This window comes from Halictus rubicundus, chromosome 4, assembly GCF_050948215.1.
Source record: "Halictus rubicundus isolate RS-2024b chromosome 4, iyHalRubi1_principal, whole genome shotgun sequence".
NCBI classification, from domain to species: Eukaryota; Metazoa; Arthropoda; class Insecta; order Hymenoptera; family Halictidae; genus Halictus; species Halictus rubicundus.
Window position 1 is genome coordinate 2,733,156 of NC_135152.1, and position 25,499 is coordinate 2,758,654.

Below are 25,499 nucleotides of genomic sequence, written 5' to 3' on the forward strand. Positions count from 1 at the left end.
ACAGTATCGTCCTAGCAGATTTTTATTCGATGAAAATCACAGTCGCCCACGCAAATTTACCATTCTGTGACTAGAAATCGTTTTCAGAGAAATGATCACTCGCCAGAAAATATATTAGGGGTTTCCATAAGTAATCAATTATTTGCAAAGAATTTCTTTTGCCTTTAGTTCTGTACCGATCGTTGAAGAGAAAATACGTATTCTTTTACAGTTTTCGGTAAAGCAGTCTGTGTTCAGAATATTCTAAAAAGTATAATTGTTTTTTACAACCCTGTAATAAAATGGCGGCGTTCGTAGCTTCCGAGGATTATATTCGTCATTGCATACTTTTTCATTTTCATGCAAGATTTAATGCAACGGTAACAACAAAGGAAATTTGCGATGTTTATGGAGATGTATTGAAGGTCAACAAGTGTCAACGTTGGTTCAGAAGGTTTGCTGCTGGTGATTATGATCTCTCTGACAGGCCACGAAGTGGACGACCAGTTGAATTTGATAATGACACCCTAAAATCTCTAGTGGAAGCTGATCCAAAATTAATTATACAATAATTATCGAGAAGTCTTGGGTCCACACGGTCAACTATACAAAGGCACCTACACGAACGGGAAAGGCATATAGGCAAGGAATATGTGTACCGCATTAATTATCTGAGACCAACAAGAATATTTGTCGATCGGTTTGCACTTCATTGCTATCCAGATTTCGTAGAGATCCATTTCTTAGCAGAATCGTTACCGGAGATGAAAAATGGATTCTTTGTGATAACATAAAGCGTTCCAAGCAATGGCTTTCTGCAAATCAAACCGCAATATCAACCCCTAAACCTAGCTTATCACTTAGAAGGGTGTTACTGTGCAATTGGTGGGACTGTCGTGGCATAATTCACTTTGAGTTGTTGAAACCTGGAGAAACAGTTACTGCTGAATTGTATTGTCAGCAATTACAACGGCTGTGTTCAGAACTATTGAAAAAGAGGGCATCTTTAGTCCACAGAAAAGGAGTAATACTGAAAATTGACAATGCCCGGCCCCACACAGCGAAACTCACTCAGGAAAAAACCAAAGAATTGCAATGGGAAGTTTTACCGCACCCCCGTACTCACCGGATATTGCTCCCTCTGACTGTCATCTTTTCAGATCTCTGGAGCATTATTTAAGAAATAAAACATTCACTTCCGTAGAAGATGTAAGTAGGCACCTTGAGTCATATTTTGCTTCACGAACACTGGATTTCCATAAGAGGGGGATTGAAAATTTGCAGGAAAGAAGGCAAACTGTCCTTGATAATAATGGAGATTATATAATAAATTAAAAAATAAAAACTTGAATTTACCGCAAAGTTTGTTTTAGGTTTCAAAATAATTGATTGGTTCCCCTAATAAAAATAATTTTCACTGATCGTGGACACATTCGAACCATCAAGAAGTGTGCTAAAAGGGCTGCAAAGGGTTAAAGACCTCGCACAGTGTGTCGAGTATATGGGAATTCGGGAAAAAAGTCATAACTCTTAAATTATGAAATTTTCGAGTAAAGTACCTTAATACTTTTTGAAATAAAATGCAAAGGCGAATCGATTGGTATATAAAAATTTTTTTTTTAATTATTAAAAAGAAATTTTTTTTTTAAGTGCGATAACTCTTATGTTTTAATAAATTCTTATGTTTTTTTACTGCATAAAACGTAGTTTACAATTTTAACGAAAATTTAAAAAAAAAGTACAATACTGTATACATTACTTATTCAAATCTTCACAAGGAGGAATTAAAACTTAGGAATCCTTAAGAGAATTCCTTTATTTTACCTAGAAATAAATAAAATGAATAAATGGATTAATTAATAAATTAACATAGATAATATGTTATTAAATAATACGTGTACGTACTATACTACTTCAGCTTCACTATCATCAGAACAAGTGTTTGAGTTGGAATCTGATAAGTAGGATGTTTCATTTAATAATAAATAGTCTCTTATATCTGCAAAATCCTTTTTTTCTTTTTTCGTATGTTTTTTTTTATAATGGGCAATAATTGGATCCGACTCCAGTAGAAGACGATTTAATAGGTCTTTATTTGAATTTTCTCTTGATGTCTTGCGGGTATTATGTTCCCGAAAATATTTTATATTTTTATGTTGAGCCTCTTCGGATAATTTGCCAATAGGAACAATTGTATTTTTAATAATTTCAACTGCATGGAAAAGTAATTTATGCGTAGTTACCGGCATCACATACCAATTATAATGTTTTAAATATAATTCTCTAGCTTCTTGAATGACGAGGCCTGTGGCGGAAATCCCTGCAGGTGGGAACTCGATAGACTACGTTAAAGGCGTGGACGGCGAACGCACGCGTCTCAACGTCAACATTTTCTATTATTTTTAACATTTGTGTATATTTATGCACTTAAGGTCGACCGTCATATCAAGTCTGATGTGCTTTAAATTAATATAATACGAAATCTCAAAGGAACCTTTTGGGGTACTTTCTTTAATACTGAATTGAAAGATTGTAAATATTTAAACAATTTGAAAACTAAATATATAATTTATAAGAATAAAATTGAACACATATGTAAGTACTTATCAAATGGCATGCGTCTAAAAATAATTGCAGCAAATTTCTTCGAAAGACTACGCAGAAAGCCGCCGTGCGCGAGCGTCTTAATATGGTTTTTTATTATTTTGTCCGCTTGAGCAAATGTGAGCAGATTTAAACCAATGCGAAATTAAAGTTTAATGTGCCACCAATTACTGTAAAAAAATTCACGGGTGTACTTTGATGTACTTTTTTTAAAACTCTAATCAAAGTTGATAAATGTTAAACATAAAAAATTAGGACAAACTGCGATAATTTAAAAAAACTTTTTGGGAGATTGAAGGTCTAATAATGCTAAACACACCCTGTAAAAATCAAATTAAAAAACCAAATAGCTTGCGAGGGACGCATGTTTTCAAAAATGCGCAGAATTTGACAGTGAAGTTTCAGCCTCAATTTTAATAACAAATTGATTTATTCAGTTAAAATTTAAGGCAGTTTTAGAAACTACGTTTTGTTACGAACATTTTAGGATACATAAATTTGCAGATCTTACACTTTGATTTTCGGACTTTTTTCCATTGGACGACACACTGTGCCTCGGCGCAAAAATCGGGTGTCCAGATTTTGAGGATTACACCAACCAGCTTCGGTCTTCGCAAAGCTCGAAGATGATCAAGATGGAGTTTGCCCGAGTTTTCTAACATTCCAGCGTTCCAGCCTTTCCTCGGACTTTCCTCGATCTTTCCACCATCGCGGATGTTACGCGCGTTGTGCAACCTAACGTGATATTAATTTATTAAACGTGTTTCGCTTCGTAACCTCGTTTCCAACGCGAGCCACTGCGAAACGGCGTGCGTCGGCACCCTTCTCAGTTTCCTCGATTCTTTCGTTTCTCGTTTATCCTACAGCTAGAAACATATTTTAACGTACAACTTCTCGGCACGTGAACCTTTTCCGAACAGATAAAGACCACTTTCACTTCTGATTAGTCCAACTTCGTGCATGCAACCCACTTTTCGTTTGAAATATTATTTAATGCGTTCGCTGTCTATCTCCATCGTTAAAATGTTCGATTAAATACCACGTGAGTACCGGCTTCATAAAATATCGAAACAATTTACCAGTGGAAAGCCACGGATTCCCTGAACGTTCTTCCACGATCTTAAATAACAGCGTACATCAAACATTAATTGGACTAATTTCACGTAAACTATGAGATCGTGAACGTCACGCATGTATCACAGTGATAACTGGGCTGAGGATCTTTATGCGAAATGAAAATTGTAATCATATTAACAATCTCAATAAGCTGAAGACGATACATTGACATTCTCAGATCCCTTTAATGTCTCTACCGTTTTAAATGGCACCGAGCTATTTTTATCGTGAATGCATAAAATCATCAATTAAGTAATTCCTGAAAAAAAATCGAAGAGTTAATTGTAACGTAGCAGTTCTCAGATATGATTGAAAGTCGAGCGGGGTAAAAATAGTTATCGATCCGTTTCGCGGAAAGAAAAGTGGTCTTCGCGTAAACGGAATGATCGATCGCGATCGGCGGAGCAAAGACCTGGAAGAATAGATCGCTTTCGCAGAGAACTGGCTCAGTGGGTCGTAATTAGGAACGAATGATCGATGAAAGTTCCAGGGAGAGCGCAAGTGTCTTTTCGTCTGTCGCGGCCTCGAAGGAAAGTCGCGACGGAGGCAGCGCGCACCGGCTCTTTTCGTTTCGACCGAAGACATCAACGCCGCTTTCTAGAGCCCCTGTTAGAAGTGCGGTAATCGAACGTTTTACACCGGCAATCAAACTTTTTCTGCTCGGCACGGTGCCGCCGCTTTCAAATTTTATCGAATCGCGAACCTCCTCGACGATATTGGCTATGCGAGAAGCAAGCGGACCATTACCGAGCTCTTTGCCCGCGGAAAAAGGAACGCGAACACGACCGGGGCTCGTTGGCACGGGGAACCGTACGCCGACGATGCTGGAATTCGCGACGACGATTAAAATGTAGCCGGTAATTCGATTGCCTGTTACTCTGTGTAATCGTTCGCTGTTGCCGACCTACAATCGTAATTGAAACAATTGCGCTCGTTCTGAAAGACCGATTTCTGATGAAACCTTGTTGGGAACATTTGTACACGAGCGATCAATTTCATTCGATTTTTATTCTCTTCCTCCTGTGGAATCTCGTTCCCCGAGAATTCCAATCGGATGCATAAGCTAAAGCATTAGCACAGCTTTTAATTACTTAACATTTTTTCGCGTATCAACCCGATATCGGTTCGTTCCTCGCGTCCATGGACAATTAATCCTTTGCACCTAGACACTTGAATCTAAAAAGGATTTTATAACCGAGAAAAAATGAGATGGTATGTCACACATTTTTAGCAATTTGTTGACAAGTTTAGAAGCACGAAGATCGTTTTGAATTGTGGTATGATCGTTTGTGGTGGCGCCTCGGAGACGCCATTCGAGTGCAAAGGATTGAAAGCAAGTAGCTCCACTCGCGGAAACGCAAGGCCGTACATCTTTCAGCGAAACTGTCCTCTCCTGAAATTTGTTTGCCCGTCGCGCTTCCTGCGAATTCATCAAGATCCATCTGGAATAATGGCGAAACGAGAACAGCGTTTGCTCCGAGGCAGCGGATCGGCGTCGATGGATGATCTGTTCCATCAGATGTTTGAAAACCGATCGCCTAGTGTGCGCGCGGCACGAAGGAAAGTCGTTCCGCGTTTAAATCAATCGTTCCGTGTCCATTAGCGATAACTCGGAGAGCGAGAGAACGCTTCGAGCCCGAACGTGTCCGTGTTCCTTTCAAAAGCTAATGGCTTTCTCGTTGCACGGTGCTCGCGTCTCTCGAGCTGTAAACTCTGCGAATACTCGCGCGCGATTGTGTTCGCAGCGTCCTGCGAATAATCGGTCGAATCGTTGGCGGCCTTGTCACGAATCCGCTTCGAGAACGAAAGCTCTCGAGCCGAAGGAACAAGAGGAGCGTGCAGCATTCCGGGGCCAGGACGTTGCAGATATCGATCGGGCGAGTTTCTCTGCTACCAACCGGGAAGAAAAAACGGAAGCACGCCTGCATTCACAAGAGAGGCCAGCCTTCGGATCGCCGATGCATCTCAGATCGGATGCGTCGATGCCCCACTGGCGAACCGATTTTCCACGCGACCGTGATTAAGAAACTCGCGCGAGACCGTGCCGCCGCGGCTGCTTTGAAATGCTTTCTTCTCTCTCTCTCTCTCTCTCTCTCTCTCTCTCTCTCTCTCTCTCTCTCTCTCTCTCTCTCTCTCTCTTCTGTTGCCACGCTGCCGGTGAATTACCGATTGTCGCGCCGAAGCGTTTCTCGCAATTTTCACGCGATCCTGCCACCGTGACCAACGCGGGAACATAGTGGGCCATTGTTTGTTTAAATCACCGGGCGATAAAGCATCATTTTTATCCCGCGAATAAAGGTAGCAGGAACGCTAAAGTTCATCGACAGCACGTACAGCGATTTTAACCCTTGTGTCGATCACCAAAGTTTTCTGCGATGTTCAGTGACGTTGTATTCGATAGTATCAACGCATATTAGTAATTGTACAAAATAATCTTGCCATTGGTCGACCAAAACGTTAAGAAATTTTTCAATAGAAATTGAAACTTCTAAAATTGGTCGGAAAGACTTGCATTCTTTCAAGGAGCTAAATTAACCCTTTGCACTCGAAGCTATTTTAACTCCAAAGCGAAACATTTCTTCCGATCTAGAATATTTCCCTTCTATATATTTCTATTTCATGTTATACCTAGGAAAATGGTGCAATTTACCCGTACAGTACTGAAGTGTTTAGTAATTTATTAATGTTGAGCGATGCCGCGACTTTCGTTTCGCGTTGCTCTTGTTCGTTTTCGAATTAACGAAAAACTGAACTGTTTGAAATAAATGGAAGCGTTGTTGAATTTACCCGTTTTATTCTTCGCGTTTACAAAACTGATACGGCGTTACAAACGGTATTATTGGTCGTACAGCGACAGCCCCGGTGTTAGAGTTACGATGGTCGTTACGATTTCAGTTGATTTTAGCGATTTCTGGTGTTCTGATCTATCTGTTAGTGCTTGGCTATACTTATACCTACGCTCGCTGCGATTCCCTCCCTTCGTCATTTTTGGGAGGAGTTTTCAAAGCGGCCTAGGGGCTGTCATTGGCGGAATTGAATTTGGAGGATGACCGTAGCAGACAATAAACCAAGGAAGCGCTTCGGACCAGGCAAGACATATTGAAGTTAAAACGCGATGAGTAGGATAGCGCGGGCTGGCAAACAGATGGCCCGGAAACGAAATCTGTAGTTAAAAATCGGACGCTAAATAGTTGTGTCCCATGGCTTCGAGGATTTATTGTAGCTATGTCATAAACGGTAATTTATTGAGATTTGCAAGGGTTGTAAAACGGACCCGTCTCGGTAGTGGCGTTAACACGTTGTTTCGGTAGGCACGTGGCGGACAGACGGCTCGCCTAGGTCATTGTTCCGGAAAGTGAGGGCGCAGGTAGCCCAAAGACGGTCCGAAATCCGTTGAGCGATTGGGGGGTCGTTACGCGTCGCAACAATTAAATACAAAGAAATTTAACCCTTTTAGTGCCGGAGGCCGATATATCGGCCCTTGCTGCACTTGCGGAAAGTGCCAGAGCCGATAATATATCGGCCCACACCTTGTAGCGCTTTACTATTCGCATTGCGAGAGAACTCTATCTCAAAATAAATTTATATTGCTTTTATATTGCTTTATATTACTTTTCGTTTGGTTTTTATGAGCCTTTTTCCAAACCCTAGTAAAATCGTGAAATTCGGCCGGTTATCTTCGCATAGGCACCTCTTTTTCGCCCGGCACTAAAAGGCCTAATAATGTAAGAACTATTTTCAATAATGATACAGCAATTTATAGTGGCGCCTTACAGCCGCCATTCGAGGGCTAAGGGTTAATTAGTCTACTAGATTACCAGCAGAATTTAGAGAAAATTGCTACTGTCTGAAAGTTGCTTGGAGTCGCGAAGGAAATATTTCCCTTGGTTGTGGATCTGGGATCTTGCTCGCCTAGATTGGCAATAATTAGCGCGTCGTGATCGACCGCCTTCGACGATCCTCCTTCCAGAGCGTCCTAATGATCAGTCTGATTTCGATTTGTTGCAGATCAAGCTGGAACGCGTGCTCGGCGTCACCGTCTCCAGCAATGCAGCCCTGGACTGCGACGCGACCAGCGAGCTGGTCGCCTATCCTGCTGGGTGAGTTCAAGACCGGTCTGTTAATTTTCCTCGATCGATGCCGTCGATCGAGATCCGTTGCCGATCGTACTTGTTGCCCTATCGGTCCAAACTTTCTCGCAGCTTCTCCCTTTCTCTGGAATATTCCAAGGGAACAGGTGCAGCAGGTTTCTCGCGGCGGGGATTATCTAAATTAGAATGTTCGACTGGAGAAAACCAATTTTACCGTGTTCTGCGAGTAAAATTAGGGGTAGTTTAAGTCATCATATCGTTGGATTCCAGTTTGTTTAAAAACTACGACGTTTCGAATTTTGACATTTTTGTCTACCTTTCGTGGAGCTTGTACGGAACAGCCAAATTTGTTGCTGCCCAGATAACCTAAAAGGTTTGGACTAAATGAAGCGATTGTAAAGTGTTCTACAAGTAATATTAAGGGGAGTTTAAGTCATCGTTGATCCCGCTTCGAATTTGTTTATAAACTACAAAAGCCTGAACGTTCCCATTCCTCGTCTCCGTGAAAGCAAGCCGTGCTTAAGAATTTTTATCTCGGAGACTGTTACTCCGATCCGGTCGATTCTTTTTTGCATTTCAATCGAAAACATCTGACCCATTGCAGGAGCACATGTTTGAGCGAACACAATCATTTTCTAACGTCGAAAATTAAGATCGAGTTTTGCGGCCTGACAGGTCAGACTTCCGCGGATCGAATGAAACGTCCATCATAGCTCGGAACGGCGACTCACCCGGTGTTTAAATACCGCGCAGCAATTTCTCCTCGGTTCATGGCGAAATTATGCTGCGGAGCTTTAAATCATCCTTCGGGCTGGCTGGCCATCGATTGCGAAATGACGGTAATTGGCTGGCGAGCAGGAAGCAGGCAAAGGGAGGACTCGTCGCGTCATCCCCTCGCGACAAGAACTGCCCGCGACGAAACCTCGTTAGACTCGATTTTTGCGGGACGGGGTTGCGCGCGCAGGATAATCGCGAATCGCCGCTACACGATGTACGCGCGGGCAGCCGTTACTCAACGATGATCCAGAGAAGAAGTTACAAAGTTGATTCCGCCGAGAGGCTAATCCCTGTTTATCGAGTTTACGGCGGGGACGGGACTCGAAACTTTTTGCCGGCCGGGGATCGTTAGGTTGTCCCGCAGCTTGTTACCCGAGTCGCTGGAAGTAAAATTTCAAAGATTACACAGCCTGCTCGCGTTGTTGCACAAGACTCTCCTCGCTGTCTCTTGCCGAGCGCGTCCGTCATTCGTCTTTGCTACTTTTAAGTGGCCCCTATTAAAATGCTTGCAAACTGGTATTACATCGAAGACACAGAGAAGACTTCGTCTCAATCTTCGAGGAAGACTTCAGCCTGTTCTTCGGTGTCCTATTTGCAGCGAACTGCGCGGCGCGGTGATTTTTCTTCGCGCGCGCTCGCGCTTGTTAAACGCGAAACAGCTCCGATCGTAATTAGAACAGAGACGGAGAGACGGGAGAGGTTACGGCACGAATCGTATTACAAATCTGCCGAGTTAAAGGCCGGCCGATATTCGTGGGAACGACCGCGGGAAGCAACGAGAGGAGAGGAGAGCCTTTGCATAACGCCGAGCGGCACACGGAAGCGAGACTCTCTATCTCGATCGGATCGAGATCTCGCCGATAGCGACGCTCGCCATCGACACTTGCGAAATGTCTCTGTACAGCCGATAAACGCTTCTTTGTTTCCAATGGAATCGATTCTGTCCAGGTGATTGGGAATCGTGAAACAGACTGCGGATATTATAATCGCACGCAATTTTTATGGTTCAGTTTACTTCAGGCCTCCGTGGCCCTGAAAAGGACACGGTTTTTAATTCCATTGCACTCTATTACGTTTATAATTACACTCCGCGACAAAAAGATAGCACATTATCTAATTTTGTTAATTCTCGCTAATATAATCGAATAACAGCAGTTCCCGTATTATATATCACTGTTCAGTTAGCAATAGGTTGTATCTGTTCAGGGTAAACACTCGGTTTCTGTTTATAGGTGGAACGTTAAGCCGAAAACGTAAACAGTAGTACTGACTGCTGCGTCAAAATGATAGCACAAAGTCAAAATTGTATATTTTCAGTCAGCGTCAAGGCGCCAATCTGTTCCTATCGGCGACTAGTTAAGATTGTTCGTGTTCCAGTGTTAAAATATTGTGAAATTTTCAACAATGGCTTGCGGTAAAAGATTGACTGGTCCTGAAATATTAACAATACACAATTTACGTAAAGAAAATTGTTCTATCGGTAAAATTGCGAAACTGTTGAATCGTAGTCGCAAGGTAATTTACAATTTATTAAAAAATGTAGACGAATATGGAAAAAAAAAGAGCACAGGTCGTCCAAGAGTGACAACTGATCGTCAGCGGCGTGCAATTCTAAGAACTGCATCCAATTCTGCTGCTACTGCAAGAGAGATTGCAGCAGAAGCTGGAGTAAATACCAAAATACGTAATGTACAACGTATTATACAAAAGTGTAAATACATAAAACGCCAAAAATTGATGCGTAAACCACCGCTAACAAAGCAACATAAAGAAGCACGTTTACAATTTGCTGAGAAGCATATTCATTGGAAGAAAAAATGGCAAAAAGTTATCTTTACTGATGAGAAGAGATTTACATTGGATGGATCGGATGGCTACCGATGTTATTTCCACGATTTGCGTAAAGAACAGCAAATTTTATGTAGACGGCAACACGGTGGTGGTGGAGTAATGGTGTGGGCGGGAATTGGATACTATGGACACACTGAAATTAAGTTTGTAAGTGGTAAAATGAATAGTGCTAAGTATACTGATTTAGTCGACGAACAATTGAAGAGACATGCTGTCAAAATTGCGGGCGCAAACTTTATTTATCAGCAAGATAATGCAAGTGTTCATAAAGCCAAGATTGTAAAAGAATATTTTACACGGGAAAATATTAAAATTTTGGAATGGCCAGCCAGGTCTCCGGATTTAAATATTATAGAACATTGATGGGCCCATTTAGCCAGATCAGTATATGCCGGTGGAAGACAATTTCGAACCCTTGACGAATTAAAAACCTGCATTGAACAAAACTGGGCAGCGTTAAGCAGGAAATTTGTTAAAAAGTTATATAAATCTATGCCAAAACGTTTAGTGGTAGTTATACAAACAAAAGGCGGAGTTACGAAATATTGAAACATTATTTTTTTTTTATACATATTCTTATATTTTAGTTATTTTAAGAAATTTGTGCTATCATTTTGACGCACCGATTTTTCGTTTAATGTTAAACATTCTCCAATAAAGTTGTTTCTTCACGTAATAAATGCGTTAAAACATATTGAAGTAATTGGTTATTCTTATTACGCAGTATACAGGTCACAAACAATGTAATATACTACTTGAAAAGCTGAATACCATTTATCTGTATAATGTGCTATCTTTTTGTCGCGGAGTGTACTAGACTGCGGATCTTCACGGACGATAAAAATCTTCTACCTGAATTGCAACAAACTGGAGTGAAATAGAAATTTATTTTCTTTCTTAATATGTTTAATAGGTTGAAAATAATGTAACAGCATTTTAAAATGAGCCTACGCCCATGAGCCCATGGCGCCTATGAGCCCATTTTTGTCATAAGCGCATAAAATCCGCAGTCTAATAATTACATATTGCCTCGTTAGATCCGTTCCATTTCTGGTGTACAACATAAAGTATTGTTTTCCGTGCAATTTTTATATTTTATTCTTGTTGCAAGACATTTTCCTTTATTCTAGTTTTCGCAGAGATATGAACGTGGGAATTTGCATAAAGATATACAATCTATGATCGAGATTCCGATCGACGCTAGAACACAAGTCGTAAACCTGGTTCTACAATTATTGAGGACGCAAGCGTGCTATGTACTGTGTGAAAATTTATTCAGTAGATGAAGAAACTCATAAAATGTAATACATTTATTTCTAACTACGCTCGATACTTCTTTTACAAGACTGCGGATTTTGTGCGTTCACGACGAAATCGGCACAATTTATAATCCTAGAAAGCTACTAGACAGATTGGAACATTATTCTCGACAAGGTTACCGAAGAAAGATGGAAACTTCGGCTCCTGTAACTTGCAAGTGACACATTCGCAGTCCATCTCTTTCCGTTCAATTTTGGAAGTTTTGCTTTGGAAAAAAATTTTGTTGATCGACGGAGGACTGTATTGGCCGACTTTCCGCGGCCGCAGCAAACGCGCCGAGCAACCGATGCGTCTACGAAGCGGATAAATGACGCGCGTCGACGACTGCAAGATGGCGACGACGACGACGACGGCCGTGAAAGAAAGTTCGGCTTCGTTAGCTCGCGAACTCGCTGCAGACACCGCGCCGGAGGGAATGAAAAAATGCTCGCGCGATTCTCTCGGTCACGGATAAACGCGGACGGCACAAAAGGAGCCTCTCGCGGCTCTTTTCTCGTTCGGCCGCGTGAATGGAATAATGGCGAAAGTGCGATCAAGAGATTATGCGCCGCGCCGCGCCGGTTTATCGCGTACACCCCGTCCCGAGAAAACCGTTTCGTCCGCGTCGCGTTATTCTATCTTCCTCTCCGGCTCGCTTTGCCGCCAATTACGTACCCGTGAGCAAAAAGTTCGTTGAAAAAGTCCCGGTGTGTTACCCTACCGCCCTCGAAGCGGTCGGCCTTAGCTTTTATGCGCTTCCTGCAGCGACGACGCGTGTCTACGACGTGTCCCCGTCGTTTTTAGTCGGTTCGCTTTACACCACTTACTCTTTTCTGACCCTTTTGTTCCAAGGGAAACTCGTTTTTCAACCGTCGCAACCAGCGGAGAATCACTCGAATATTAAGAAGATCAAATTTATCCCAGCGATACTCCTCGAACCTCCTATACGTTACAGTAACAATTAATCTCGAAACCTGTTCGCAAAATAGTGTCATCCATGTTAAAAGAACGTCTCTGGTCCTTGCGACAGACGAAAGGAATTAATATTTTTTCTGAAGATATCCTAAGTCTGTGATAATGAGGGTAGACGAATTTGTAAGAAAAATTTAAAGCAAACCGAGAAATTTTAGTGATCACTGACCTATTTTCCCGTGCGTCACGCATGTTAACCCATTTGCATCATAAGGAAATATGAAAAGAAGGCCTTTATCACTGCAAGTAAAAGAACTTCATATTTCAGCATTATAAGAAAGAATAAATTGAGCGTATATATACGCACCGGTGATAGTGACCAGGAAAATTGAGCGTATATACATATACGCTAATGATGCAAATGGGTTAAAGGTGGAAATACATTTCTGTTTTGCACAGAGATCCGAGCAGTCTGGTTGTAAGGGAACACAGGTCGGAATAATTAATATTAAGTAGGGAATTGAACCGGAATTGTTGATTGATGCTGTCAGGTGACACCTCCCAAGGCGTATTGTAACGACGTTCGATGTAGCACAGCTTTGGTAGACGGCTCGCCGCGGCGCGTACCGTGGCAACACGCTCAAGCCGAATGCAAGCAACTATGTGTGCACGGTGCTTGAACGGAAATCGGGTCAAGAGAGAGGTGAATGGACCAAAAGATTCTGTGCCGGAGATTCGCCTTGCCGATTCTTGGGTATCGACGACAAGTAACCTATCGACCGACGACCCTCTTCTTTCCTTCGCGATGTCTCAGATCTTCTAGATTCCAGACCTGTACGGAACAGGTTGCAAAAACTTGAAATCTTTGCCAACTGTACTCCTAATGTCATAAACTAATTCTTTCTGCATGGAAGACTAGAGCATTGTTCCGAGATCATGATGCGGGAAACGGTCATTCTAAGCAGCATCGTCGATTCAAAATCTAAACTTACGGAACGTTTGTAAATATTCGTACAGTATTTCATGCACAATTCAAGTTTAACCCTTTGCACTCTATTTTAACTTCAAAAGGAAACATTTCTTCCGACCTAGAATATTTCTAGGAACGCAATTTTTCTAGGAATATGCAATTTACTCGTGCAACACTGAAATGTTTAGTAATTTATTAAATACAAACAAATGTAATAATGCCAATTTTGAATAATGATACAGCAATTTTTAGTGGTTTTACAGTCACCATTCGAGTGCTAATGATTAATTATGATACTTCTAATGTCGGTGCCGCAGTGATTGTACAGACCGTAGAACGGACACATTCAGCGAGGAACCGAGCGCAAATACGCGTGTTTACGCGTGCGTGAACAAACTCAACGGGTTCGAAAGTAGCTGGAAGTCGCGTGCTCGGTTTTCCTCGGACCGGCCGCCCGATTATGGCTCCGGCCTGTTACTTCAGACCGCCTTATGCCTTCTTATGTCATAGCTTTTAGGAACATTCTTTCGAATCGCGCCGAGTCCGCTTTCCATTCGGGCCGATTCACGTTTTCACGAGTCCCATTCATGTCTTCGAGCGCCCGGTGTCCATCGAATCCATTCAATGGAAAGCATTAAAGCGGATTCGCCCGGCCAGTTATGCAACCGATCGCGTAAACGCTCCTCGGGAGGACCGCTGTGAACGCGACCGCCTTCTTTCGTTACACCTTGGATCCGATGTCTTCGAACCGGAGCACGGGTTAGGTCTGCGGGCCACTGCCCTTGGCTTCGCGGAAAACGGGAACGATCAAGCCACGCCCACTTCCCCCAATCACGAATTGATCTGACGCTTTTCGTTGAACCGAGTTCTCAGTTTCTTTTCCTGAGCTCTAGATATTGAGGCACATTTTGTCATGCAGGGTAGTTCCTTTCGCTTCGCGGAAAACGGGCGCGATCAAGCCACGCCCACTTCCCCCAATCGCGAATTGATCTGACGCTCTTCGTTGATCCGAGTTCGTTTTCTATTGAATTCGTTTTGATTTTGTAGACGGTTTCTTTTCCTGAGCTCTAGATATTGAGCCACATTTTGTCATGAAGGGTACTTCCTTTCGCTTCGCGGAGAACGGGCGCGATCAAGCCACGCCCACTTCCCCCAATCGCGAATTGATCTGACGCTCTTCGTTGATCCGAGTTCGTTTTGATTTTGTAGACGGTTTCTTTTCCTGAGCTCTAGATATTGAGGCACATTTTGTCATGGAGGGTAGTTCCTTTCGCTTCGCGCAGAACGGGAGCGATCAAGCCACACCCACTACTCCTCTCTAATTACAAATTGATCCGATTATTTTCTGTTCAATACACTTTGTTTTCCTAGACCCACTTTTTCCGAGCTCGAGACATGCAACGTGCTCATTTTGTCACGTAGGGCAGTGCATTTGGCTTCGTTAAAAACCGGAGCGACGAAGCCACGCCCACTACCCTCTCCAACCCCAACTTGTTCCGATTTCCCTTCTTCTTCTTTCGAATCGTTTGTTCTCTTGGACTCTACAGCTAAGTCCGAAGTTTGGACCTGGAGCAGAGGCACTGTGGAGATTCCTGTTAATCAGTTTGTCGAAAAAGAGAGCTTTGAAGCCACGCCCACTACCCTCTGCAAGTCCAACTTGTTCCGATTTCCCTTCTTCTTCTCTCGAATCATTTGTTCTCTTGGACTCTACAGCTATGTCCGAAGTTTCCACATCGAGCCACTGTGGAGATTACTGTAAATCGGTTTGTCGAAAAAGAGAGCTCCAAAGCCACGCCCACGATCCTTAATTGTCCTATATCCTAGTTCTTCTATTTTCCTTGGGTTAATTTCATTTCCAGGGGCTCTGCCTTCCGTTCCATAGCGTTCGTGCGCACACAGGGATATTCTCGGAGCGGTTTCGGCACGAATACCGAACCGTTTCGCGTTTCATTAGCCGTCACGACGTTCTAATTCTCGAGACAGATTATCGATAGCACGACGATTCTCGTTTCCATAGTGGCATTAAGGGTAACCGGAACGCGGCGTTGTTCGCGACGCCGCGCGAATCATCCCTGTCACGGTCCGACTAATTGCGAGCTAACCAATTATCGCTTGTTCGTAAGATCGCGCCTCTGTGGTTCAACGTTCTGCCCCCCCCCCCCCTCCTACATCCCGGATAACGGTCCACATTTCTCAGATTTATTACACCGGACTGGAACGATAGCGCTCCCACACAATGGACAACGCGCAATCGTTTAAAATCTATTTTCTCTCGTAAACCACGAACACGAACACGAACACGTTTCGACGGACAAGAGATCGTCGAGCAGCACCGTGCATCACAGGACACCGTCGACGACACGATTCCGAGGATAGAAAGTACTTGACATTGCGTGTGCAGCGTGTTACGAGCGATGGAGGAAAGTTCCGCTTTCCCGGTTTCTCGATCTACTCTGTTTCCCAGTTGCATAGGCTCCGGATGCGCGCGGGACACAATCGAGAGGGGATGATCGAGCAGTAAACGATCGTCCGTTAATCGCCGGAGAAAACGCTGCGCGCGAACAAGAGTAATCGGCGACTCTCTTGAAATTTCACCTTTGCTGCGCGAAACTCGCCGCTACCTCCCTCCCGAACACCATCATTTTGTCACTTTCGATTATATGGCTCCTCGCCGAGCTGTCTGCGATTTGATCGCGTTAGCGCGTCGAGTCCCGTCACCTCTCCTGATTGGCTAATCAATATAAGACTGGTGAAGCGACTAAAAAGTTCGATCGATCGATGCGCTACAATTTATTTTACGGTTACAGTGATTAGAACCTCCACTTCATTGAATATTCGTTGTCACGTCGATCTTGAAGGTGTACAGTGAATTTTCGTTACGAGTCAGTGCCAACCTCACAATTTGGAGTCAGTGGAAGTATCCACACCACCGCGGCGAGGGGCCGAAGCTCGAGAGCTGTCTCTCGAGCTACGTGCAACATTGTATCGGAGAAAGACATTTTCTCAGTCTTCTTGTCACTATCGCTTAGTAGTCATAGGCTTTTATGACTTGTAGACGGATATGACTCTTAGGTTTCCAGCGTGCCCTGTGTGTTTTAAATGCGACGCTCAGCGACAACCTCAGATTTCGTCTAAGAGTCAATCACCAGAACGGCGCAACTGACTCGTAACGAGAAATCACTGTATCGATAAAAGCTGGTTGACGGGCAAGCGTTTCTCTTGTTCCGATCTTTACGGAACGATCGATAAACTGGACGTTCTATAAAATCCCGCAGTTTACAACTACGAGGGTGGGCTGAAAAGTTTCCGACCTAACAAAGATATAAGGCATTTTTTCCTCAAAATTATTTTTATTTCTCTACATAGTCTCCTTGTAAGTCTATACACTTCTCCCAGCGATGCTCCCGTCTCTCCAGTCCGTCCAAATAGTACTTGCCGTCTTTCTCTGCAAAATAGCTATTTACAAAGGTGATGGCTTCCTCATTTGATAAAAATCTCTGTCCTCCGAGTGCAACTTTTAACTTGGGGAACAAAAAGAAGTCGCTTGGAGCTAGATCTGGTGAGTAAGGTGGGTGATCAAGCAGTTCAAACCGTAATTCGTGGATTTTTCCCATGGCAATCGTTGAGGTGTGAGACGGCGCATTGTCTTGGTGGCACAAGATTTTTTTTTCTGCAAGTGTGGCCGTTTTTCCGCAATTTCTGCCTTCAGCCTGTCAAGTAATGATGCGTAGTATGCTCCTGCAATGGTTTTCCCTTTTCGAAGATAATCAATAAAGATAACTCCACAACTGTCCCAGAAAACAGTCGCCATCACTTTCCCAGCCGAAGGAACAGCCTTTGCCTTTTTTGGCGCCGATTCCCCATAAGCAGTCCACTGTTTTGACTGCATTTTTGATTCTGGAGTGTAATGGTGTATCCAAGTTTCATCAACAGTAATTAGTCGGCGCCAAAACTCTGATTTATTGCGCCTAAATTGCGCCAAAAGAGCGATCGAAATGTTCATTCGAACACGTTTCTGATCGAACGCGAGCAAACGCGGCACCCAACGCGCAGACAGCTTTCTCATGTCTAAATCTTCATTCAATATGTGACAAACACGTTCTTTGGATATATTCATGGCCTCTTCTATCTCTCTAACTTTAATTCGACGGTTGTCTAGCACCATTTGCTGAATTTTGGCGATGTTATCGTCACTGGTTGCAGTTTTTGGGCGTCCCGAACGTTCATCGTCACCTAAGCTGGTACGGCCACGTTTGAATTCAGCTGCCCAAAATTTCACGGTGGTCAATGATGGTGCAGAGTTCCCGTATACAGCGTCTAACTCTTCTTTGATGGGCGTAGGCGTATTGCCTTTCAAAAATAAATATTTAATCACAGCTCGATACTCGAGTTTTTCCATTTTCACAAAAACACTCACAGCAACTTACTCAAACGACTGTTAAACAATAACTGAGCGTCCGAAACGGTTGAAATTTTGGTGAGTACCTGTCAAAGCATGCACAAACACGCTCCAGTACTTTTGTCGACGAATACTGCCACCTTCGTGTTGAGGTCGGGAACTTTTCAGACCACCCTCGTAGAACTACCGAACCAGTCAAAACGATTGGTTCCTAATTTTTTCTTTTACAATTACTGAAATTGTAAAAATGTTTTCATCGGAAATTTTTTAATGAACCTCTTTGTTAGAAAATAACCTTTATCCAGTAACACTAACGACTTGGATACGATCCTTATACTGTAAGCGTCTTTAGAAATAAACAACACACCCTTTATATATATATGCTTTATTACAAATGGCAATGTTATTCTAATAACGCCGCAGTGTATCGGCGTGTTTCACGGTATAATGATTGAACAGTAAGTGTGCTGCATATGACACGGCGACTTTGGGACTAAACTTTACTTCGATCCGCACGGGCTAACTTCTTTAGTCGGACTGACGACAGACTCGACTTTACGCCCCCGACTGGATCCCACCGTCCCTTATACCTGACCCCTCGTGCCATCCCTTATGTTTGTGCATGATAGTGCTATGGCATCGTTGAATTCCAACACTCTTCATTGAAGCACATATTACAATAAAAGTTGTATGAAGTCTGAATGGGCACAGTCTTGTCACTGTTACAAAGCAATGTACGTCAGTCGCATTTATTGCTCGGTAGTTCTAGTGTTAAGGGCCAAGACTTCGTAGATTCGCGATAAGGTAGAGTGACCACGTTACCGACAAAAAATGGTTTTACGTGCCTAAACTTTTCATCCTTATATGAGAATATTTTTCGCTGGTAAAGAGCTCATTCGAAAGAGGAAGGTTCAATCTAGCGCGCGCTGGTCAGGAGCTGCCGAGATTATGCAGATATTTGGTAATATAAGCGTTAGAAGTAGGCTAACAATAGACGATGTGCATGCCGTGGAATCCAAGCATTTTTCTGCCATTGGATGAGTTTTCTGGATGAAATCGAGAGCAGCGCGCACTAGAAAATATTTGCAGCTACAAATTGAGCTATATTTCGTCTCGATTCTCTGCGAAATAAAGCGAAAAACTTGAAGCACGTTTCCGGCGTCAGAATTCATAATATCGATAATACATAGCAAAAAATGTGACAAGTTTAGTCACAGACTTAACCCTTTTAGTGCCAGGCGTTTTACGGAGTACATGCGAAGAATGCCACGGGCCGATTTGATAAACACGTAAGCCCGCCACAACGCATCGGCCCGTGGCAGTTTTCGCATAAGGACCGCGGACGGATAGATCGGCCCGCTGGCACTAAAGGGGTTAAGAACCGTCGGGTCAAGGCCAAGACGGATCTTAAGTCTGTGTCTGAAGGCTGTGAATGGAAATTATACAGCAATTACTGACCTGCTGACTCTGAAAAAGTCGCGTGACTATCCCGGGCCATTGAGAATTTGGATAACACACCGAATGCGAGTCGACATAGTTGCATGGAAACCGGAGGTCGATAGGTGCTCGTTGCAACACGGTTGAGCGAGCGTTAAGCCGTTTAGGAGATGAAACCGCGGTCTCGGAGTCGTCGACCGAGAACCCGAGACGAGACACCGTTTAGCAGAGCCCTGCTAGCCCGCGTTGCGGTGGGAAGATTAGAATCTCGGGATGCAACAAAGTGGCGGGACCGATGGAAATTGAAGAAGTCGTGATCGAAGAACGGCCGAGGGTCGCGCGAGTCGCCTCGATCTCACGGGATCGCGAGGATTCGCCACCGCGAAATCGCATTCCTCCTCTTGCCACGTTGTCCAATTTGTTTCGGCGGTTCCCAGGAACTTTTTTGTTCGTCGTTTTCGCAAACCGGTCGCGGCGAGAAAATCGGACGATTTCGACCGGGGAAAAACTGGAACGGGGAAAAGTTGTCGGACGCGAACCGAGTTGATCTCGTTTCGGAGGACGCGTCTCGGTTTCGGAAGCCATTATGCAACCGGTGCCGGGGAGCTCTCTGCTCTGTGTTGCGCGAAGTATTTGCGAGGCAAACACCGCCGGCGTGCTGCAGTTTCCGGTTTCTATGGGACCCCCGGTGGTCGTCGCGCTTTGTCCCGGAATTTGTTCGGGATTTTCTGGCTTCTCCGAGCGCCGAGCGCGCCCGGCTATCTCTGAAAGCATCTCGTGGCTCGCGTTTCGACTAGGAAGTTGTTCCGTTTGACGGTGTGCGTGGCGTGGTACGTGCAAACACGGCCGAGGCACACGAGGTCGAGTGGCATACATCGGCAACCGATTCGATCGCTCGCCAGCACGCGAAAACCTCCGAGCGTTTCATTTCACGCTAATTACGCGATGCTCGCTCGAGCGTTCTTCCATCCGCGCGCCCCAAAATCGAGATTGAACTTTCCTCCAAGGCCACCGGAAGATATCCAGGTCGCCGTTTTCCTCGGCGAATCCTCGCGCGTCCTCGGCAACACGCTCGCGGCTATCCGATGCTCTGCTAATTCAATCCGAACGCTCGCGAGTTCTGTGTACTCACCGTTCGCTTCGTTAACCCGTGTACTTACTCGGAATTCATCTTGAATTTATTTTTTCAATTGAACCCGTTTCTATGAAGCTACGCGTATCAGGCCGCAGATCTTTGTATGGAAAATAAAAAGTGTCTGCATCGATTGCGACACCCGTTAAATGGAAAGTTTCATTCTTACTTTGATAATCCTAATAGGCTGAACATGGTACAACAACGTTCTTGGTATCCTGTAATTTTCCTACTACTTTTTTATTTCGTCATTTCTGTGACAAATAAAATTATCTCGTTGGGCCAATTCTTTCTGAAAATGACAAAATGCCAAAGTGTAAAGCCGTTGGAAAAAATTCAGAATAATTGTTACCTCCTTCGCAATTTATACAAATTATTGAAAGAATTGATGTAGAATTGTTTACACTTTTTATTTTTCATAAAGATCCACGGTCTAATTAATTAATGAGCGGGACGCATCGTTGAAGGCTCCGTGGAACACCGATTCCCTGGAGATGGTCCGGAGATTGAGGTTTTTCTTGAAATTCGATCGAATCGCACGGCAACATCGATCTCTTCTCGGTCACGAAGAAGCAAAGGAAAGTCCTGTGATCTTTCCCTGCGTTAGAAACGAAGAAAGTCTCTCGTATCGGTAATTAGGAGGTGCGGTCGACCGCCGGAGTCTTTTGTCGTGCGCAGACCACGCGAATCTGACGGATCAGAGACAGCAGGACAATCTTTTCCGGCTGGCGAACAAACGTGTTACGCGGCACGAACGGGATGAGCAAGAAAACGAGAGTTCGCTTCTCTCCGAGAACAACGGCTCGTTTCACTCTCCTCCCACACCCTGCCAGGGTCTTATCTTCAACGTCTCCGATGTTCCTGCAGCTCGAGAGAGTCCTAATCGATTGCAGACTCTTCCCAAACTTGGCACTGGATGACTAGAAAAAATAAGAGAACAATGTTGTCCAGGATTCTAAAATTATACACCGATGAGTAGGAGTATTCAGCGGAGTGTTCCGAAATAGAAAATTATTTTCTTGATATGTTTAACACGTTGACTGCCATGTCACCCATATGTAGGCGACGGAATTATTTGTTCAGGTTTTTAAATGAATTCTTACGTTAATATATTCATCGTACCAAATTTTATTAGGATCTGTAAAATGCAAGAGAGATGGAGGACTACTCAACGTCATACATTTCATTCTTTTCAATTTTTATTTCATTGAATAACTTACTTTGATGTTATGGAATTTTCGAGGTTCCTAGTTTGACAGTCAAAGTGTTAACCCTTAACGGACCAATGCCGCCATATAAGCAGCATGGCACTTTTACTTACTGGGTCCAATGCCGCGTATTTTGTTGGCGGCAAAAATCATTTTATTATTTTTATCAATCTTTTTGTCATATTTACATAATGAACGCGTTAAGCATTGTGCCAGGATACTTCTGTGAGTTTGTTCCTCTATGAAAAATAGCTTCGACCTGGTGGGAAGTAAACTTGAAATACTTGCGGACCGTTAAGGGTTAATAGGTTGAAAATAATGTAACTGTATTTTGGAATTCGTCTGTTTCTACCGCTTTAAATCGCCGTTACTCATTTTTGTCATAAATGCATAAAATCCACTAACGGGACTGAGGTAATTCTTTCGAAAGAACGCTTGGAGAAGAAGCTGCGAAGGGAAGTCAAGAATTTGGAGAAGTTGCAAAGAGCAATCAGAGTGGAAGCCTCCAAACTCTGGCACGGAACTGAATTAAATTCTAGACAATCAGAAGACGAGAGCCCTTAGGAGGTCGGAAAACATAGAAATCATTTCCCAAAAGGACATTCAACGCTGCGAAATATTTCTCCGCGCAGTTCTACGAAGCGAAGTCAAGGAATTGCTTGGCCAACATACTCTGCTGACTGGTATCCCATGTCTACCTATCTGGCAGCTGCCATAATTCCCAATAACCGGGATTGCGGCATCGACATTCTCCCGTGACTGTAAAGTTTTTCGACAAATACCAGAGAACCGTTCGTTGTCTGTCGGAGTTTCGAAGTTCCTGTTGGAAACGGAGCCGCAGGCGGATCGATAGATCACCGAGGCAGGATCCTCCTTTCCGCTGCGCGGGTTATTCGTCACGGAAGTGGGTATCGTGACCGGTCTCTGTCATCGAGGCAGGAAAGATCGAGGCGGGAACGTTCTAAATCGTCTCCGGCACCGTCGACCAACTTATCGGACACACCGACCGACCGAACGACCCACCGACCGGTTTCCATGCTCGATAATCGACCCAGTGACCTTTACGCCTGCATCGAGTTTAGGTGTCCGTTTTGCACGCAACCTCCGGCTAAAAATCATCGAGTCTCGCCACGGTTCCTGACGCCGCGACGAATCCCGCGATTTTCCTCCGGAATTTTTCATCTCGAGCGCGAAGATGGCGCGGTAACGGTTCGCCGAGACGCGATGCTGAACCGCTGGAATGTCGTTTATCCATTTCTTCACCGTGGAATCGTCCCCCGGCGCCGTGGAATCGAATCGATCCGGCGATAAAGTTTTCTTAATTGCTCGGGAACCGGAGAACGAATCGCGCGGCTTAACAGTGTCGAAGGCAGTGCAGTCAGTTCACTGTCTTTGACGGCTGCTGGAACTTGAAACATCAATACATACTCTCTTCTCTTGCCATCGTTCTTGCAATGCTTCGAGAAAGATAATGGTCGAACGCCTTTACAACGGAGGAAGATCCAAGTTCTCACTGGCAAGCGTCGAAACGTTGACTGGCACCGTTGTCTATTGTATTTATTCGCGTAAACAGTTTCGCGGTTCTGACGACTGACTCTTAGACGAAATCCGAGGTTCTCGCCGAGCGTCGCATTTGAAATACACAGGGCACGCTGGAAACCTAAGAGTCACATCTGTCTATAAGTCATAAGCCTATGACTACTAACCGATAGTGACGAGAAGACTGAGAAAATGTCTTTCTCGAGCTTTGGCCCCCCACCGCAGTGGCGTGGGTAGTCTCACTGACTCCAAATCGTAAGGTTGGCACTGACTCGTAACGAGAATTCACTGTATACAAAATCGTGATCGCCACACGAATGCGACGCCGGCGTGTTAAGATTCACAGGATCCAGAAGAGTCAAAGTACCGGTGGTGGTCATTCAACTCTGGAATTTTGCTGTCTCGTCGACCAAATTGCTTCGAGTTTTGGGAGCTTCTCGGGGCATTGGTCCGGCAGCGAACGCGTTGTTCGCGCTTCCACGGAGAAAGTTATAAAAAACGTTTGTAAACGTTTTGCGGCGCCGAAAGGCAAAGTCATTGGATCAAATGAACAGTCTCGCTAAAAGGAGAAACCCGCTCGAAAGCGATCGTCTCGTGGGCCGCTTCCGCGCAGCAGCGTACTTCATCGTTGCTTTGTCGATAGCCGCCCCCGAAGTTCAGGTTCTAGGACACGGAGCAAAAACGATAGTTTCTATTCCCGCCACTCACTTTAGCTAGAATTAATAACGCGGCGACGCACCGGAACGGTGCAATGCAAGATCCAAACCGGTAGGCCGCTATCAGAAAAGAAAGAGGATTCAGTTAATTTCTCCGCGATTCCATCGGACCAGGTATAGTAACTTCGCGAGTCGCTTCTGCGCACCGCCTGCGCGCGTATCCTTTTGCCAAATCTCGTCGAGCTCTGAACGTTTTCACCGGAGTTGCTAGCAATTTGGTAGAAGTTTAATCGGCCGAGTATGCGATTTGGCAACGGAGCTGATAACACAGCGGATGACAGCGAAGTTTTTATTTAAAAAATCCTGGCACAGGGATGCTCGAAACGTTGAATTATCCTTCGCGGTCCTTTCATTTTTCATTTCCAAAAGTGAAATTGAAGATTGAGGGATGATTTTACACTGGCTAGGGATGCTCGAAACGTTGAAGTATCCTTCGCGGTTCTTCTTTTTTTCATTTCCAAAAATGAAATTGGAGATTGAGGGATGATTTTAGCACTGGCACAGGGATGCTCGAAACGTTGAAGTATCTTTCACGGTTCTTCTTTTCTTCATTTCCAAAACTGAAATTGGAGATTGAGGGATGATTTTAGTACTGGCACAGGGATGTTCGAAACGTTGAATTATCCTTCGCGGTTCTTTCATTTTTCATTTCCAAAAGTGAAATTGGAGATTGAGGGATGATTTTAGCACTGGCACAGGGATGCTCGAAATGTTGAATTATTCTTTGCGGTTCTTTCATTTTTCATTTCCAAAAGTGAAATTGGATTTTGAGGGATGATTTTACACTGGCTAGGGATGCTCGAAACGTTGAAGTATCCTTCGCGGTTCTTCTTTTTTTCATTTCCAAAAGTGAAATTGGAGAATGAGGGATGATATTAGCATCGTGGAGCTATGCGATTACAAATCGACAGAGCGATGGACACACTGTGGCGTTCCTGGATCGCTAGAGGATCACTGCGCAAAATCAGCATGAATCGCAAGACACCGGTAGCAAGTGGAAATTCCTCTTTCCCTTTTCAACAACTTCAAAATGCTGAAAACAGTGGATACCCTTAAATTTTGCCAACGTTTGTACTCTTTCAAATTGCATCTATCCATTTTTGTCATAAACGCATAAAATTCGTAGTCTAGTGGTCGCACTTTTGCTCGCTGGTCGACGAAGCTTGGCAGAGAGACAGACGAGGGTACGGGAGAAGCGATCTGCGAAGTCGTTAAACTTCATCTGACAACTTGGCGGAGAAACCGTGGAAGTTCCGTGTGTTTTTGATGGTATCGCAGATGTTTCGACCGGCTCGAGCTCGCAGCGATGCAAGACAGGCACGCTGCTCGCATGTTTCGATTCGATTCGGCTCGATTCCTAGCTCGTGGCCAGCGTGCTAGATTCAGTAGGTCGTAGGTACGGCGAGTGCACCTCCTTCGCACGGCCTCGTCGCGTCGCATCGCGCCGACGAGTCTCTTCTCGTCGCGAA

The 25,499-nt window shown here is 44.2% G+C and overlaps 1 protein-coding gene across 8 annotated transcripts in view; it reads left to right on the forward strand.

The window, feature by feature from the left end:
- Wdr62 (WD repeat domain 62) overlaps window positions 1–25,499 on the forward strand; it is a 166,436-nt gene that overhangs the window by 100,513 nt on the left and 40,424 nt on the right. For all 8 annotated transcript variants that reach the window (XM_076786276.1, XM_076786275.1, XM_076786280.1 and 5 more), the window contains one exon: window positions 7,708–7,799. In XM_076786276.1, coding sequence (XP_076642391.1) covers window positions 7,708–7,799 — 92 coding nt within the window. The remainder of the gene's footprint in view (window positions 1–7,707; window positions 7,800–25,499) is intronic.